Source organism: Crinia signifera, chromosome 12, assembly GCF_055691185.1.
Source record: "Crinia signifera chromosome 12, ASM5569118v1, whole genome shotgun sequence".
NCBI lineage: Eukaryota > Metazoa > Chordata > Amphibia > Anura > Myobatrachidae > Crinia > Crinia signifera.
In genome coordinates, this window is record NC_139228.1 from 57,186,995 (window position 1) to 57,205,473 (window position 18,479).

At 49.2% G+C, this 18,479-nt stretch overlaps 1 protein-coding gene across 2 annotated transcripts in view; it reads left to right on the forward strand.

Moving 5' to 3' along the window:
* The first annotated feature begins 2,719 nt into the window (after positions 1-2,719).
* ABCD4 (ATP binding cassette subfamily D member 4) overlaps positions 2,720-18,479 on the forward strand; it is a 30,986-nt gene continuing 15,226 nt past the window's right edge. For both annotated transcript variants that reach the window (XR_014466302.1, XM_083167400.1), the window contains exon 1: positions 2,720-2,825. Coding sequence is in view for 1 of the 2 variants with exons in the window: in XM_083167400.1 (XP_083023526.1) it covers positions 2,788-2,825 (38 nt within the window). In the remaining variant the exon portion in view is untranslated. The remainder of the gene's footprint in view (positions 2,826-18,479) is intronic.

An 18,479-nucleotide genomic window follows, 5' to 3' on the forward strand; every position in this document is an offset into this window, starting at 1 on the left:
TCGACACAAGCATTAGGTCGACATGGGGTTTTTCACATTTTTGGGGGGAACCGACATGTGCCGCTAGGCGGAATTTCATGCCCTACCATCCACCAGGGCCCTACCATCCACTAGGGCGTGGTGGGAAAATAAAATATTGTGCCGACCGTAGCGAGACACCGAGCCCGAAGCATGGCGAGTGCAGAGGTGCTATGTTTTAGTTTCTATGTTGACTGTGTCGACATTCGGGATAAAACAAAAGTGAAAAACCTTCCCCATGTCGACCTAATGCTTGTCGACCTAATGACCCTGTTGACTTAACCCATGTCGACCTTCAGTTATGTCAACCTTTCTGCATGTTGACCTTAAGTCTTGTCGACCTAGTGGTGTCGACCTAATGCTTGTCAACCTAGTTGCTGTCAATCCAATGATCCATACCGCATTAATTAGGGGCCGGAATTAGTTAAGGGACAGAATAAGAGTGGGCAGCAGGGCAACGCCCAGCAATTTATGGGCGTCCCCAGAAAACCGCTGGGTGTTCCCGTTCCCCTTCTAATGCAGGCGTGTCTATGCCTGCTTGGGGTGAATTCGGAGATCAGGGTCTAAATGAAAAGTCAGTCCAGGCTGACTTGTCATTACAAGCGGCAAAAAAAACATCCGATGGTGAGCGACCATAAAATGATTTTTCGGCTATCGATGTTACCCCGCTGAACATACAGTCACTTACTATAGAGGTTCTGATTCAGACCTGTTTGCTAATCTGAAGCAAAGAAAAGCTGCGCCGTCTAAATTTGGGAGTGAATAGCAAATGGATCGCTTGTCGCTATCCACCAGCAAATCCGTGCAGTCTGACCCTTCCAATAATCTGCGACTGAGACATGCTGAGCAAGGCCAGTGCTGATGTCAAAGATACTCTGTGAAAAATGGCAGCTTCATGTCAGTCAGCCTCCAGCCGCTTTGCATTTACGGTCCATGCACATTTTCTGTCACTTTCCCCTAACGCATACGCGATGCGCACAGTACGCATGCGCAATCTGTTGATAAATGAAAATTCTCTAGTGTTCATTTCTAAATTAGTCCCATAGTTAGATTTGACAGCAAGACAGATGACTAGGGGGATCATTAACGGCCTGTGGGAGTGTGCATCGTTAACGATATAGTGGGCATATTCTGAACAAAAATATCTTCTAATGTGTACCCAACTTTACAAACTCTGGAAGATAATCGGCACCAAACAAAAGTATTTAGGACAGTGATCCAGAACCAGTGTTTAAATAAAGTAATGATTGCACTGAATTCCAATGTGGTGATCCCGTCAAAGAATAAATCGTGGTAAAAGGTATAAGGGGTGTGGTATGGGACTCCGACAGTCGGGATCCCGACAGTCATTATCCCGACTGCCCGGAGTCACACAGCATGGCGAGCGCAAAAAAGCCCCTTGCAGGCTCGCTGCGCTCGCCACGCTGCGGGCGCGGTGGCTCGCTACGTGAGCCACCTATTCTATTCTCCCTCTATGGGGGTCAAGGACTCCCACAAGGGAAAATAGCAGGTGGCCGTCGGGCACCCGGCTGTCGGCGTTTTGACAGTCGTTATCCCGACTGTCGGGAACCCACACGGCATAAGAATATGGGGTACTTGTGTATTTGCAGGGCACCCAAATTTACATACATATGGCGCCATAGAAAAATCGCATTGCATGCAATTTTGCGGTGCAATGCGATTTTCCTTAGTTAATTTTTAGTACACCGGGGATCGCATCACATGCCATTTACGGTGTGATGCGATTTCTCATTGTATAAGAACCCATGCGATGAGATGGGATGGTACTTCATTTTAAAAGCACCCATGCGATTTTATCCCCCACTATCCACGTACCGAATTTGGTATATGTTGAATAGGTTGATTGACAATTGTCAATGCATGATGAGTTTGTGGGGTTTTTGAAAAAGTTTGGGGGGACTTTTTCATACTTGACCGTTGATGTAAAGTGCCAGGTAATAAAAGCATGGCGAGCCACACGAGGGACATGTAGGTTCTAGCAGGGATCGCCCCACTTCTGCATCTGAGATATTCTTACATTTTGGCGCTAGAGCTTAATGCTTTGCCCCAGGTAAGGAGGCGAAGCAGGTAGTGCTATACCTGTACCATCCATGCGGGTACAATACTCCCGGGTCAGTTTTCATGCTCCAGGTCACCGCATAGTAAATGACCACAGGTGACCTGGGTCCCCTCCACGGTTAATTGAAAGATGGCCATTAACCTTGGTGATGTGTTTCTTTATGAATGCGTTTGGATAGGGATTATTGCGTGATAAAATGGCGTACATATGATGCAGGTAATAATAGCAGCCCATACGCCATATTGCATAGGGTATAATTTGAGATAACTTAGATGAGAATCGTCACAGTTATATTAGATCCATCCATTAATGTGTATGCTGAGAGATACATAACAGCTGAAGGAGGAATTTTGCGTTGTATACCAGGGACAAATAACTCCCTTACAACAGGGAGCCGCATTGTGGAACTAAAAGTTGCAGCATGCCTAGGGAGCAAGCCATGCTGGCCAGGCGCAAAATCTGCCTGTGGGCATTCTAGGACGTGAGTCCCTGGTCTTTAGATCTTCAACAGTCCAGTGTGTGTGCGGGAAGTAATTGTCTGTTTAGTGTTTACACAGGACGGTTGCAGACTCAAAGCAGAACCACCAAAAACATGGCGGCGGCTCTGTTCAGCGGCGACACCTTCAGCCCATCGGCGAGACTAATGACAAGCTCCGCCCAATTATCTGAGGACTCGGGCGCAGAGGACCATGGGAATGAGGAATTTGCGGGCAGACAGGGGGGACAGGTGAGGAGAGATGGGGATAAGGGGGGCAGAGGCTGGGTATAGGGTACGTGGGGGGAGGGGGCTGCATGCATGCATGCATGCATGCCCCTAGTTCCCGGGATACTCCCGGTTATATTCACTTTTCCCGACAGCACTGCGCAGGTCAAAGTCTTCTCACAGTTCTGGCCAGTGTAACTTGCTGCAATGAATGTGAACATAGCATGCTTGAGTTTGTAGTTCTCCAAAGTCTCTAACAACTAATGTCACTGAATGTCATATGTTGGCAACTGTAGGAGTAAATGGGGTGGGGGCTATGGTCACAGTGCTTTTGGGGTGGGGGCAATGGGAGCAGTGTGCATAGGATGGTGGCAACGGGAGCAGCGTGCATGGGGATGGCTATGAACGCAGCATGCATGGGGATGACTATGGACGTAGTGCACATGGGATGGTGGCACCGGGAGCACTGCACATGGGATGGTGACAATGGGAGTAGTGTGCATGGGGTGGGAGCTACGGATGCAGCATGCATGGGGATGGCTACGGGTGCAGCGTGTTTGGGGAGCAGGCTGTGGGAGCAGCCAGCATGCATGGGGTGGGGGTCAAAGAGGCAGTGTGTATGAGGTGGGGGCTGTAAGAGCAGCCAGCTAGCGAGCATGGGGTGGGGGCTACGAACGCAGAATGCATGGGTGGGAGGCTACTGGTGCAGTGCACAAGGGGAAGGGGCTACATGTCCTGAGAGTGAGGGGACCCCGGGACAGTCTGTACGACACGTATCCTGAGAGTAAGGGGACGGTGGGACTGTCTGTACGTCACGTATCCTGAGAGTGAGGGGACACCGGGACTGTCTGTACCACACGTGTCCTGAGAGTGAGGGGACCCCGGGACAGTCTGTACGACACGTATCCTGAGAGTAAGGGGATGGTGGGACGGTCTGCACGACACGTATCCTGAGAGTAAGGGGACGCAGGGACTGTCTGTATTACATGTGTCCTGAGAGTGAGGAGAAGCCGGGATTGTCTGTATTACACGTGTCCTGAGAGTGAGGGGACGCAGGGACTGTCTGTACGACATGTATCCTGAGAGTGAGGGGACACCGGGACTGTCTGTATAACACGTGTCCTGAGAGTGAGGGAACGCCGGGACTGTCTGTACGACACGTATCCTGAGAGTAAGGGGATGGTGGGACGGTCTGCACGACACGTATCCTGAGAGTAAGGGGACACCGGGACTGTCTGTGCGACATGTATCCTGAGAGTGAAGGGACGCTGGGACTCTCTGTACGACACGTATCCTGAGAGTGAGGGGATGCCGGGACTGTCTGTATTACATGTGTCCTGAGAGTGAGGGGAAGCCGGGACTGTCTGTATTACATGTGTCCTGAGAGCGAGGGGACGCCGGGACTGTCTGTACGATGCCAGGACCGTCTGTACTATACTTGTCCTAAGAGGGAGGAGATGCCGGGACTGTCTGTATTACACGTGTCCTGAGAGTGAGGGGATGCCAGGACTGCAGGGCCGGTGCAAGGCACCGGAGCGCCCCAGGCGAGCGGTGGTGGGGCGCCCCGGTGCTTACGGGGGGGGGGGGTACCTGCGGCACTGTGTGATCTGGCGGCGGGGTCCCTGCAGTGATGCGCGCTATCCGGCAGCCAGGCGGCGCGGGAAGCGCTGATGGGTTTGAAAACTCGCCGCACGCTGATTGGCTGAATCTCAGCCAATCAGCATGCAGAATGTTTTCAAACCCAGCAGCGCTTCCCGCCTGGCTGCCGGATAGCGCGCATCACTGCAGGGACCCCGCCGCCAGATCACACGGCACGGACACCCCTGCTGCCTCCATGCGAGAGGCGAGGGGCGAAGTGCCGCCCTCCAGTGGCTGGCGCCCTAGGCAAATGCCTAGATTTGCCTAGTGGTGGCGCCGGCCCTGCAGGACTGTCTGTACTACACATGTCCTGAGAGGGAGGAGATGCCGGGACTGTCTGTATAACATGTGTCCTGAGAGTGAGGGAACGCCGGGACTGTCTGTACGACACGTATCCTGAGAGCGAGGGGACGGTGGGACTGTCTGTATTACACGTGTCCTGAGAGCGAGGGGACGACAGGACTGTCTGTACGACACGTATCCTGAGAGTGAGGGGACGCTGGGACTGTCTGTACGACACATATCCTGAGAGCGAGGGGACGCCGGGACTGTCTGTACGATGCCAGGACTGTCTGTACTACACATGTCCTGAGAGTGAGGGGATGCCGGGACTGTCTGTACGACACGTATCCTGAGAGTGAGGGGACGCCGGGACTGTCTGTACGATGCCAGGACTGTCTGTACTATACTTGTCCTGAGAGGGAGGAGATGCCGGGACTGTCTGTACTACACATGTCCTGAGAGTGAGGGGACGCCGGGACTGTCTGTATTACAGATGTGGCTTCAGTTACGCCAAATGCCCCTCTCCGCTCACTAAGGGGCACATTTACTAAGATGGTTGATCTTGTGAAGATGGGATGTTGCCCATAGCAACCAATCAGATTCATCTAGAACAGGCAGCAGCGTGGACGGTGTAATGGTTAGCATTACTGCCTCACAGCGCTGAGGTCATGGGTTCGATATGTCCCTGTGTGGAGTTTGTATATTTTCCCCATGCTTGCGTGAGTTTCCTCACACAATCCAAAAAAATACTGGTAAGTTAATTGAATCCCAACAAAATTAACCCTAGAATGTCTGTGTGTACATGTGATGGGAAATATAGAGTGTATGCTCCACTGGCACAGGGAGGACTGATGTGAATGTTCAAACAGTCTCTGTACAGCGCTGCGTAATATGTTTGCGCTATCTAAATAACGTAATAAATCAGGCCAGGCCAACCTGTGAAACTACACATCCCACTATGCTTTGCCACAGTTTTAACATTCCCTAACATCAAAATTGTAGCAAGGCATGCTGGGACTACACAGCTGGAGAGCCACAGGTTGCCCAGGCCTGTCCTGGAAGGTGCTAAATAAATATCTTCAGTACAACTCCCATTTTAGTAAATTTACCCTCTCATGCGCACAAAAAAACCCAGCTGGAAATGACCATATCCATGGCTAGATAGCACTGATCAGTGTGATGTGCAACACTTGTACATCTGTGCGTGACTGAGGCGGAGTCTGTATATGCAGTGCTACAATGCGGCTGCAGCTTTATCGCCTATTCCGTTGTACTTCATCTGCAGATTTGCACGTATTTATAACTAATTGCGGTATAGGGACTGCGTGTGTCAGTGAAGGGACGTTAGGATTATTTATATGACATGGGTCCTTAGAGTGAGGGGGGACATTGGCATGATTACCTGCAGTTGGACCTATCATGTTTCCTAAATTGATATGCTGGTTTTCTTAAGAATACATATATATATATATATATATATATATATATATATATGCAGGGGTACCCTCCTTCCCTGAGCCGGGGAGGCGGAATAAGGCGGCACTTACAGGACTTGAAAAGAATGCAGGGGTACCCCCCTTTCCTGAGCCAGGGAGGCGGAATAAGGCGGAACTCACAGGACTTGAAAATACATTTTTGTGGATTTATTCAAAGTGCATCATAGATTGTCCATGAGAATGTCTACGTTGGGACGGACAAGGTACAGGTAAGGTGCAAGTGCAAAAACAACCAGATAGGTGAGCTTACTTACTTTAAATAGCCAATGTGTTGTCGTCCCGCTGTGCTCCCAGTGCCCGCGAGCGGTACTTCCGGGTGTCAGACGCTGCGTCCCATGGAGATGACGCGAGCCGTGAAGTAGTGACGCGCGTCATCCTCAGTCAGCACCGCTGCCTTGTTGCATGGCAACCCTCGGCGTCCCTTCAAGCCGGCACCACGGGATTTCAGAGGGGAGACTCAGAAATAAGACCAACTGAAAAATAAAGTTGGATGGTGGCTGCGTGACTTAAAATATACATAATGTGATTAAAACTAAACATGTGATTACAGCGGACTATTGTTAGTGGCAAAAACTATAGTGAATAAATGAAAAAATTGATGATACTGTAACACTGATACAGACATGCATGACAAACTATACATATAATTTACATCTATTCAATGTTATTCTAGATCTGTTGTGTCTAATCAGACACAAATGCCGAAACATCTTGGCCAACAACTCTGCCTTTATGCCATATCTTTATTGGTTAGCTGAATTGATTTTTCTGCTCCCTTGGCTAAACCACCATATCTATTACATCAGAGCTGGGCAATTGCGGCCCTCCAGATGTTGAGGAACTACACATCTTAGGATGCTTTGCATTAGTTTTGCTACGTGGCCATGCTGAAACTGATGCAAGGCATGCTGGGATGTGTAGTCCCTCAACATCTGGAGGGCCGTAATTGCCCAGCCCTGTATTACATGGTGGTTGTGTGAGGTTAAATTTTACAATGGGTGATCAGACTGCAATGGATGTATGATATATTGTGTTTTCATATTTATATCTTCTTGCTCTTACAAGAAAGCGTTCCAAGAGATGGTCTCATTTAGGCCATTTGGGACTAGGGTGTTTAATTTATGGATCCATTCAGTTTCTTTACGGTTCAGTCATTTTTGTCTGTCTCCACCTCTTTTCAATGGTGAGACATGGTCTATTAGTTTGCATCTGAACTGAGTAACCATGAGCTTTAAAGTGCCGTGCCACCGGCTGGTCGACCTCCTTGCCCTCCTGTATTGCCTTGATGGCCGACCTATGTAAGGCCATTCTTTCGCAAAAACTACGTATGGTCTGGCCAACGTAGTATTTGCCACAAGGGCATATAATGATGTACACAATATACTGGGTTTTGCAAGTGAGGACATGTCTGGTTTTGTATCTTTTCCCTGATTGGGGATGTTTAAAGTCGGGACCACTCTCCATGTACCCACAAGTGGTACAAGCAGGGCATCGATAGCACCCCGTTTTTTTTGCTTGTACATTAAAGAGGATTCTGGTTGTACTAAGCTCTATGTTTGTTTTGACTAATATATCTCTGAGGTTTTTGCCTCGTCGATAGCTAAGCATGGGAGTTTTTTGGAAATGCATGTCAGTTTTTTATCTCCAGACATCATGTCTGGAGCATTTAATGCTCTGGGTAGCACGGTGCTAGTGGGCGTGTATGTGGTAACAAAGGGTATTCTATTTTCTGATTTAGTTTTTTTCGAATTGCTTGTTTGTAAGAGTTGGTTTCTTGGAATGTTGAGCACCTCCATTTTTTGTTGCTGTAATAGTTTTTTGTCATAACCGCGCTTTGCAAATTTGTCCACCATTTCATCCAGTGCTGGTTCCATTTTTTCAGGGTTGTTGGTGATTCTTGCTACTCTCATTAATTGGGATATCGGTTATCCCTTCTTGAGAGAAGGTGCATGATTGCTACTGTTTAGTAGCAATGTATTTCTGTCTGTATCCTTTTTGTATACAGACGTCTCAATGATACCCTGTGAAACAGAAATATTAACGTCCAGATAGTTAGTTGTTTTGGGGCTGATGTTAAAGGTGAGTTTGATGGTTCCATTCTGGTGATTAATTGTATGTATGATCTCTTCTAGATGTTCCATGGTGCCGGTCCATATGAGCATGAGGTCATCTATGTAGCGCGTGTAAAGCGCTACATTTTGGCTGATGATGTTGTCCTGGAAGAAAAACTGTTTCTCCTTCGGGAGACATCAGGGGCCACAGCGTTACAGTGGGTAGTGGGAGAGAGCACCAGCACCCTAAAGGTTAAACTTGAACTGCCTCCCAGGCAGCCGGGCTCCTCCCCTCCTCTACCCTGCCTCCAGGCAAGGAAGCTCAGTTTTTTCGGGTGCTGGCAGGAGCCAGATGCACCTACTAGAGGGGCTGCTATTTTAGCAGCCTAACTTCATTTTTATATTTTATTTTTTATTTTTATTTTACACTGACTGCTGTCAGTGACAGAGCAGCAGCACTGGGGGGTCTGTAAAGACCCCTGTGCTGCAGGCTCCATCACCCGGGTCCGGAGCTGCATCGCCACTCATGGGTGGGGGCCTGCAGGGGACCACAAGTGCAGGGCACAGTGAGTAACGCGCTTCCCGCTGGGAGCGCATGTGAGTAGCGCAGCGAGGCGCACATAGCGGCTGTTCCAGCCGGCAAGGGGGACCGCCGGCTGTGGCTAGCAAGCGGTCGGCCGGTTCGCTGCCCGTCCTGCTGGACCACCAGGGTAACTTGTTTGTGGGCAGCAGCGCACGGTATGCGGGGCAGCCCGGCGCGCGCCGGATCCCCGCCATTTTACCGGCGCTGCATGAGGACTCAATCCCTGGTGGCCATTTGCTAGCAGGGGGAGAAGGCTCCCCTCACATCAGCCTCTCCACCCGGTTACAGTAGGCAGGGAACTGTGTTTATCACACAGAGAGTTCCCGCCACTGACATCCCTTCCTGCCTGCCTGCTACATGTGAGAAGGGACACGGGGGAGCTCACAGCCACCCGGAGTTCCACTTCTTCACTGCCAGGTCACTTGTGCAAGTCCCCCCTGTACCCCTCCTTCGGGACACTGTACAGTATAGTGCTCCAGCCAGCCTTTGTTGCTGCAGAGCCATTGTGCTATTATTGCATTGCATTCTGCTATGCTTGCCTGCATTGTATTACAGCATGTGTAGAGGGACACAGAGAGCTTATTAGCCAGTCTGGTGTTCCACTCTTTCACTGCCGGGCACCTGACCAGTCTCCCCTGTACCTCAGTCTCCTCAAAAACAGGAGTCAGGTTACAGACAGGCATAAATTCAATGCCGTGGGCGAGCGGTGACTGCGAGCAGCTCTTTTTGCTCGCAGTCACCGCTCACCCTGTCAGTATTCAACTGACCCCCCTCATACGCAAATTCACCCTCGCTCCGTTTTTTGAGCGAGGGAGAATTGGTGTATGTGCTTTCAAAAGCTGCCAGAATCTAGGCTAATTACAGCGAGTTTGCTGCACTAGCCGCGGCTCTCGCAGTTTAGGGGAATCCTCGCAGTTCTGTGACTGCGAGGATTACCCGGGAACGTTGCATAGTGCAAGCGGCAGGTGCGGGGGTTAAACTGCGAGGATCACTGGTTTTCTGCGATCCTCGCAGTTTAACCCTCTCGCCGGCCGCTCACACAGGCATTGAATACATGCCACAGAGTTCATGCCCTAGTCAGCTATTGCAGCTGCAGAGCTCAGCCTCAGTGCAAAGTTGCAACAATGTATGGGTATATTAACATATGCCTAGTAAAAGCAATGTATGACTAATACAAGCTTCCTGTGTACTTTATATAGCCTTAACACTATCACTGCCTGTCAGACTGTTGGCTGTACCATATATGCCTATGTCATTGCAATATATGGGTACTGTATTAACAGTACCATATAGGCTAAATGTCTACGTCACTGCAATGTATGCCTAGTACAAGTAGTACATGCCTAGTACACACAGGTATGCTGTGTTATCGGCACCATATAGGCTGCCTGCCTATATCATTGCAATATGTGCTTAGTACAAGCTTACTGGGTACTGTGCGTAGCTTTCACAGGAGTATGAAGTGTTGGCGGTGCCATATAGGCATCCTACCTATTTTATGGCATTGTTTGCCTTGTATGCTTGCTGTATATTGTGTACTGTATTAACACTATTCCTGCTTGTGAAAAGTATGTTGTGTTCACAGTGCTAGCTGCCGGTTCACAGTGCAATAATACTGCAATACCTTCCAGGGGAGTCCCTGGGACTCTGGGGCTTTGGCGCTGATGTCTGGTACATCCTGTGATGCTGTCCTAGGCCCCCATGATTGAGTGAAGCTTATACACAAGCTGCTACAATGCGTGGGCGAAGCCCACAGCTACAGCCTCCTCTCAGGAGCCTGCTTGGTCCAAGTTCTTTACTCAGTTGATGGTGCAGCTAGTAGACAAAGCTCTCATCTACACCGCCCCTGCAGCCTTGGACTAGCATCATCTTCAGGGTGGAACCCCCTTGAGTGGGTGCTGTCCATCCTTGGCGGGTGTGGCCCCACGCACAGGGGAAGCGTTCTGTACACACAAGTTCTGCATACCCCCGTTGTCCATACTCCTCCGTCAGCAGAGACAGAAATGAGGACACCTAGAATTAGGATTGTCTAGAGGGGGCCGTCGACGACGGTATTGTCGATGGGGGGCCTGTGATGAGGTCAATCCAACTCCTCGTCTTGAGGTGCCGGCCTTCATCTCAGCTATCTAAGAGGTCCTTGCCCTAAATGACCCCGCTGAGCCGCCTACACCTTTGGGAACCTCCTTAGGGGGTACTCTGGGTTTCTTCCGTAAATCAGTATACTTGACAAGTCATCCGTTGGGAGATACCTAACTGGAAGTTTAGCTTGCCATAAGCGGTTTCCCTTCCTTTTACCCCCTTCCACAGGAGGATAGAGTCCCCTGGGAGACTGTCCCTAAGGTGGACGCACTCCTGCCCCAGGCGTCTGCTTGGGTGGCTACGGCCTTAGTTACGTGAGCAACTCCTCTTGCAGCGGACAGGTGTCTGAGGAAAACCTGTTGCCTTCTATTAAGTATCAGGGGACACTTTACCATGGGGGTGGCGGCTCTGGGCTGCACACACCTATGGGGGTCTGCGCTCTTGGAAGGCCCGAACTAAAAAAAAACTTTTGAGGGCTCCTTCTTATTCGGGACAGAGCCATTAGATACTGTTTGGCAGCGGATATCCCTTCTGGGGGATTGCCATCTGCCCTACAGTCCAGGATCAGCCATCTCTTCTCCACCTGGCGGGTGTCTGTGCATGCCTGCATGGGGGGGCCCTACGGTTTGTGGTGTCGGCCTTCGCATTGGCAAAATAGGCTCAGTTCCGTTCCCGCCCTCTACAGGGGAGGATTCTCTCCAGGGGGTTGGGACCCTACCACAATATCCGGCCCCAGAAGTTCACACAACAGTGCCTCTCTCCCTTTCAGGGTGGCTTCGGGGCGGAACTTCACTACGGGGATGGCCTTTCGGGATCCACCAGTGGACACTCCTTACCACGGAGGCTAGTCTCCATGTTTAGGGGGAGGTCACTTGTCAAAGGTCATTCCAGGGTATCTGGACCACTCTGTAGGCCCAGCTCTCCATCATCGTCCTTGAACTGAGGACAGTCTTCCGGGCTCTCCGCCTGGCGGAACCCTGACTTAGGGATCGCCCAGTGCAGGTTCAGTTGGACATTGCGACACGGGTGACTTATGTTAACCACCAAGGTGGCACTCGCTGTCAGCCAGCATTGACAGAACCATCCTGCATCTTTCAGGGGCTGAAGAAGAGGATCCCTGTTCTTTCTGCGATCTTTATCCTGGGAGTCCTATCTTGGGTAACGGTCTTCCTCGGCCGTCAGACCCTGGATGCCGGCGACTTGACCCTCCATAAGGAGGTGTTTCAAATGCCGGTGCCATGGTGGAGCCTAACCGAGGTGGCCTTCTTGCCCTCTCGCTATAACCACATATCTCCACTGGGCGGGTCCGGGTCTTATGACCCGGGGGGGGGGGCTTGCCTGGTGGAAGCCCTGTCTGCCCCGTGGCCATCCACACTGATGGTGCATTTTCGCCATTCTTACTCCTCTTGCGAATAACTCGCAACCTTATGCCGGAGGACGGCATGTTGATGGCGCATTTCCGCCATACTTACTCCTCTTGCGAATGACTCGCAAGCAGATGCTGGAGGACGGCATGTTGATGGCGCATTTCCGCCATTCTTACTCCTCTTGCGAATTACTCGCAAGCGGATGCTGGAGGAGGACACGTTGATCCTGGTTGCTCCACCGTGGCCCAGAAGGATCTGGGTTTCGGATCTGCAGCCCCTGTCAGTAGCTCCTCCTATTCGCTTACCCCTATGCACAGGCCTGCTCTCTCAGGGTCCACGTCTAACTCTTGGACTTGAGGCACCTGGCATTGACAGGGGGGCTGTTGAGACCTCCGGGTTAAGACCCAGGGGCTTTCACTCAAGAGTGATCCCCACCATGCTCATGGCGAGGAAACCTTCCTAGTCGGGGGTGTACCATCGCATATGGAGGGCTTATCTTTCCTGGTGTCAAGCTCTACGCTTCAAATTCCGGGACTTACTACCTGGCTTAGGGTTCTGTCCTTTTTGCAGAAGGGCCTGGAGGCTGGGTTTCATTTATCATCTTTAAAGGTTCAGATTTCAGCCTTGTACATCTGGTTCTGTCGACGGGTGGCCCTGTCAATGGATGTCTGCAGGGTATCTTGCATATCCAGCCTCCCTTTGTTACCCGGTTGCCCCATGGGATCTCTCTGGTCCTGTCTGCTTCAGGGCCCACCTTTTGTGCCCTTGCGGTAGGTGAACCGGTGTTGACTCGCCTGGAAGATCATTTTCTTGTTGGCGATAGCTTTGGCCAGGGGAGTCTCTGACCCGTCAGCTCCGTCCTGTAATTCCTTTATTCTTGGTCTTTCGTTATGACCGGGTGGTTCTTTGTACCGTCCTCTCTCTCTCACCTGTCTTAGGTGATGTCCAGCTTTCCTGTCAACCAGGACATTATTGTTCCGACATTAAATCAGTATGAGGTTTCTACTGCTTGGTTCTCCTTGGACGTTGCACTAGTTAGACTCTCTCTCTCTTTGTACTCCTATGGCTTTCAGATGAGAGGGTGGCCTGCCTCTACGCAAACTACTGCACGCTGGATTCGCTCTGGCAGGCATATTTGGGAGCCTCCCTCCCGGTTCCGTGGGGATTCGGGCACATTCCGTTGGGTCTGTGGGGGTGTCCTGGGCTGTTAGGGACGGTGCTACAGTGGAACAAGTTTGCAGGGTGGCGACTTGGTCGTCCGCCAATGAGTGTGTTGGCTGCGGCACAGGCGCGTCCCCACCCATAGGTGGCTGCTTTAGGATGTCCCACTGTAACGCTGTGGCCCCTGATGTCTCCCTAAGGAGAAAATGAGATTTATGTCTTACCTAGTAAATCTCTTTCTTCGAGGACATCAGGGGCCACAGAAATCCCTCCCTGCCGCGCCTGCTTTACTTCCGTTACGGTTAGGTTACGATTTTGTTATATTGTCCCTCGGTTGAGGGTACTAACATGTTTCAGAACGTGTTTCTGTGCGGTGCTTCTCTTCCTTCTCTCTTGTCTCCTGCCTTGGCTTGTTAAAAAAACTGAGCTTTCTGGCCTGGAGGCGGGGAAGAGGAGGTGAGGAGCCTGACTGCCTGGGAGGCAGTTCAAGTTTAACCTCTAGGGTGCTGGTGCTCTTTCCCACTCCCCACTGTAACGCTGTGGCCCCTGATGTCCTCGAAGAAAGAGATTTACCAGGTAAGACATAAATCTCATTTTCTCTTGCTCGAACATGAAAATGTTGGCTACTGAAGGCGACACATTAGAGCCCATCGAGCATCTAGTCAATTGGAGATAGTATTGTGAATTGTGCAGAAAATATTTTTTCTTCAGTGTCAGTTCTAATAATTGTAAAAATAGATGGATTGCAATGCTGCCTCATGGGGAATGACCGTGTACAAATTTTGTACATCCATGGTACATAAGAGTATGTTGTCTGGAAGAAAATTGATGGTGGACAATTTCTGCAAGAGATGCGTTGTATCTTTGAGATAGTGTTCTTGAGTGACAATATGGGGCTGTAACAGAATATCCAAGAATTGGGATATGGGCTGATATAGGGAGCCCCGGGCAGATATGATGGGTCTGACCGGGGGATCCACAGAATTTTTGTGTATTTTTGGGAGCGTATATATTACCGGCACCACTGGGAAGTCTTGTGTTAGGGTCTGAAACACTTTTTTTGAGAATAGATTATTTTTGTAAGCTTCAGTCAGTACCCCGTCCAATTCTTTTTTGAAAATAGATGTCGGATCGCCCGGGAGCTTTCGGTAGGTAGTTTGGTCAGATAGCAGTTTGTCCAGGTTCTTGATGTACTGTGTTGTATCCTGTAGCACAATGCCTCCGCCTTTATTGGCGGGGCGGATCACTATCTCTGTTTTTTTTGATAGTGAAGATAGTCAAGATATGCCTGAGCTGAGAAAAGACCGACAAGACAACTTCCTCAAAAAACATGCACACTCCACTTATGACCCCCAGTCATTCAACCCGTCCATTAAAATCTTTAATAGGTTAGTCGATGAAGCAGTCACAAAATTCAGGATATGGGCTGATATAGGGAGCCTCGGGCAGATATGATGGGGGAAATTTACTAAAGGAAATTTGTAAAAAATAGGTGTATTTGTATCCAGAAATACACTTATTTTTGACATTTACTCTCCCAAAAATACGGCTATTCATATTGATAGCACATCAATACGAATTGCCGTATTTTTGGGAGAGTAAATGTCAAAAATTAGTGTATTTCTGGATACAAATACACCTATTTTTTTTACAAATTTCCTTTAGTAAATTTCCCCCATCATATCTGCCCGAGGCTCCCTATATCAGCCCATATCCCAATTCTTGGATATTCTGTTACAGCCCCATATTGTCACTCAAGAACACTATGATACAACACATCTCTTGCAGAAATTGTCCACCATCAATTTTCTTACAGACAACATACTCTTATGTACCATGGATGTACAAAATTTGTACACGGTCATTCCCCATGAGGCAGCATTGCAATCCATGCAACCGTTCTTACAAAACATCAACTTTAAAGACCTTGATATTGGACTATTTTTACAATTATTAGAACTGACACTGAAGAAAAACTATTTCCTGCACAATTCACAATACTATCTCCAACTGACTGGATGCTCGATGGGCTCTAATGTGTCGCCTTCAGTAGCCAACATTTTCATGTTCGAGCAAGAGAAACAGTTTTTCTTCCAGGACAACATCATCAGCCAAAATGTAGCGCTTTACACGCGCTACATAGATGAGCTCATGCTCATATGGACCGGCACCATGGAACATCTAGAAGAGATCATACATACAATTATTCACCAGAATGGAACCATCAAACTCACCTTTAACATCAGCCCCAAACAGTTTTTTGCTCTTTGTACTTTGTGCTGAAGGTTATTGTCTGTGTTGTCTGTGATATCTATCTCAGGATAGTCTCATACATGTTTGTTTTCTTCTGTCATAACTAAAGAGATAAAAGGAGGGGGGGGCGGTGCGGATGAGTGGCCGACTGGCTAGTTGGGGAGGGACTACAGGATGGGTGCATATGGGGAGAGATTATAGAAGGGGTGCATATGGGTAGGGATTATAAAAGGGGTGTTTATGGAAGGAGGTACTTGTGTACTAGCACGGCGCCCACGATATTTGGTTGCACAACATATAATCGCATGGCATACACCCGATGCACTGTGATTTAAAATTGTATAAGCCCCCAATACGATGCTTAATTGTATACGCACCCTAATGGGGGCTTACAATGTTAAATGCACCCCCACGCCACCCCCGCTATGAACGTGAAACTGAAGCGTGGCTAGTGCAGCGAGCCTGCGAGGGGCAGCGGTACGCGTCCTACGACCTTTTCATACCCCCACTATCCACATCGGTGTGGAGTCTATTTTATATAGTGTGGCGAGCCACCAAGCCCGAAGCGTGGCGAGCGGATGTGTATTACTTTACATGTATTCCGCGTCCCCTCGCGGGGCTCGCCGCACTATATAAAATCAATAGTGGATAGTGGGGGTATGAAAAGGTCGTAGGACACGTACCGTACCGCCGCCCCTCGCGGGATCAGGGAGGGGGATACCCCTGCATATTATCACTCCTTAGGAAGGCAACCAGGCAGTATACTCTATCTTCAGAGTGCCAGACGATACAGACTGTGTGTGTGTGTATGTATGTATGTATATGTATATATATATATATATATATATATATATATATATATATATATATATATATATATATACAGTGGTCGAAGTGGAAATTTTGAAGTGGGGGTATGGAAATTTTGAAGTGGGGGTATGGAAAAGTAAAGAGTGAATATAGTGCGCACCTTCGGACACCCCCCTGTCCATCAACGTCCCCTGCCAGACTGCCCCGTTGTACAGGGGTATTACAAAAGCACAATATGTGCTGCTGAGTGATCAGAGAGCATCCTGAGGGGGAAAAACAAAAAAATTTTTATCTTCAGATTAAAGTGGGGGTATGCCATACCCCCGTATACCGCCCCACTTCGACCACTGCATATATATATATATATATATATTATTGCTCAAAAATATGTGCTGACAACAAAATCACACAAAAATTATCAATGGAAATCCAATTTTTTAACCCATGGAAGTCTGGATTTGGAGTAACACTCAAAGTGGAAAAACACACTACAGGCTGATCCAACTTTGATGTAATGTCCTAAAAACAAGTCAAAATGAGGCTCAGTAGTGTGTGTGGCCTCCACATGCCTGTATGACCTCCCTACAATGCCTGGGCATGCTCCTGATGTGGTGGCGGATGGTCTCCTAAAGGATCTCCTACCAGACCTGGACTAAAGCATCCACCAACTCCTGGACAGTCTGTGGTGCAATGTGGCGTTGGTGGATGGAGCTAGACATGATGTCCCTGATGTGCTCAATTGGATACAGGTCTGGGGAACAGGCAGGCCAGTCCATAGCATCAATGCCTTTGTCTTGCAGAAACTGCTGACATACTCCAGCCACATGAGGTCTAGCATTGTCTTGCATTAACCCAGGGCCAACCGCACACACATATTGTCTCACAAGGGGTCTGAGGATCTCCTCTCAGTACCTAATGGCAGTCAGGCTACCTCTGGCGAGCACATGGAGGGCTGTGCTGCCCCACCAAAGAAATGCCACCCCACACCGTTACTGACCCACAGCCAAACCGGTCATGCTGGAGGATGTTGCAGGGAGCAGAACGTTCTCCTTGGCGTCTCCAGACTCTGTCACATGTGTTCAGTGTGAACCTGCTTTCATCTGTGAAGAGCACAGAGCGCCAGTGGTGAATTTGCCATTCTTGGTGTTCTCTGTCAAATGTAAAACGTCCTGCACGGTGTTGGGCTGTAAGCATAAACCCCACCTGTGGACGTCGGGCCCTCATACCACCTTCATGGAGTCTGTTTCTGAACGTTTGTGTAGACACATGCAAATTTTGGCTTGCTGGAGGTCATTTTGCAGGGCTCTGGCAGTGCTCCTCCTGTTCCTCTTGCACAAAGGCGGAGGTAGCGGTCCTGCTGCTGGGTTGTTCCTTCCTACGGCCTCCTCCACGTCTTCTGATGTACTGGCCTGTCTCCTGGTAGCCCCTCCATGCTCTGGACACTACGCTGATAGACACAACAAACCTTCTTGCCACAGCTCGCATTGATGTGCCATCCTCGATGAGCTGCACTACCTGAGTCACTTGTGTGGGTTGTAGACTCCATCTCATGCTGCCACTAGAGTAAACGCACCACCAGCTTCAGAAAGTGACTAAAACATCAGCCAGAAAGCATAGGAGCTGAGAAGTGATCTGTGGTCACCACCTGCAGAACAAATCCTTTATTGGGGGTGTCTTGCTAATTGCCTATAATTTCCACCTGTTGTCAATTCCATTTGCACAACAGCATGTGAAATTGATTGTCAATCGGTGTTGCTTCCTAAGTGGACATTTGACCTCACACAGAAGTGTGATTGACTTGGAGTTACATTGTATTGTTAAGTGTTCCCTTTATTTTTTGGAGCAGTGTATATTGATTGTACAGTTGTTTGCTCTTTGTACTCTGTGCTGAAGGTTATTGTCTGTGTTGTCTGTGATATCTATCTCAGGATAGTCTCATACATGTATGTTTTCTTCTG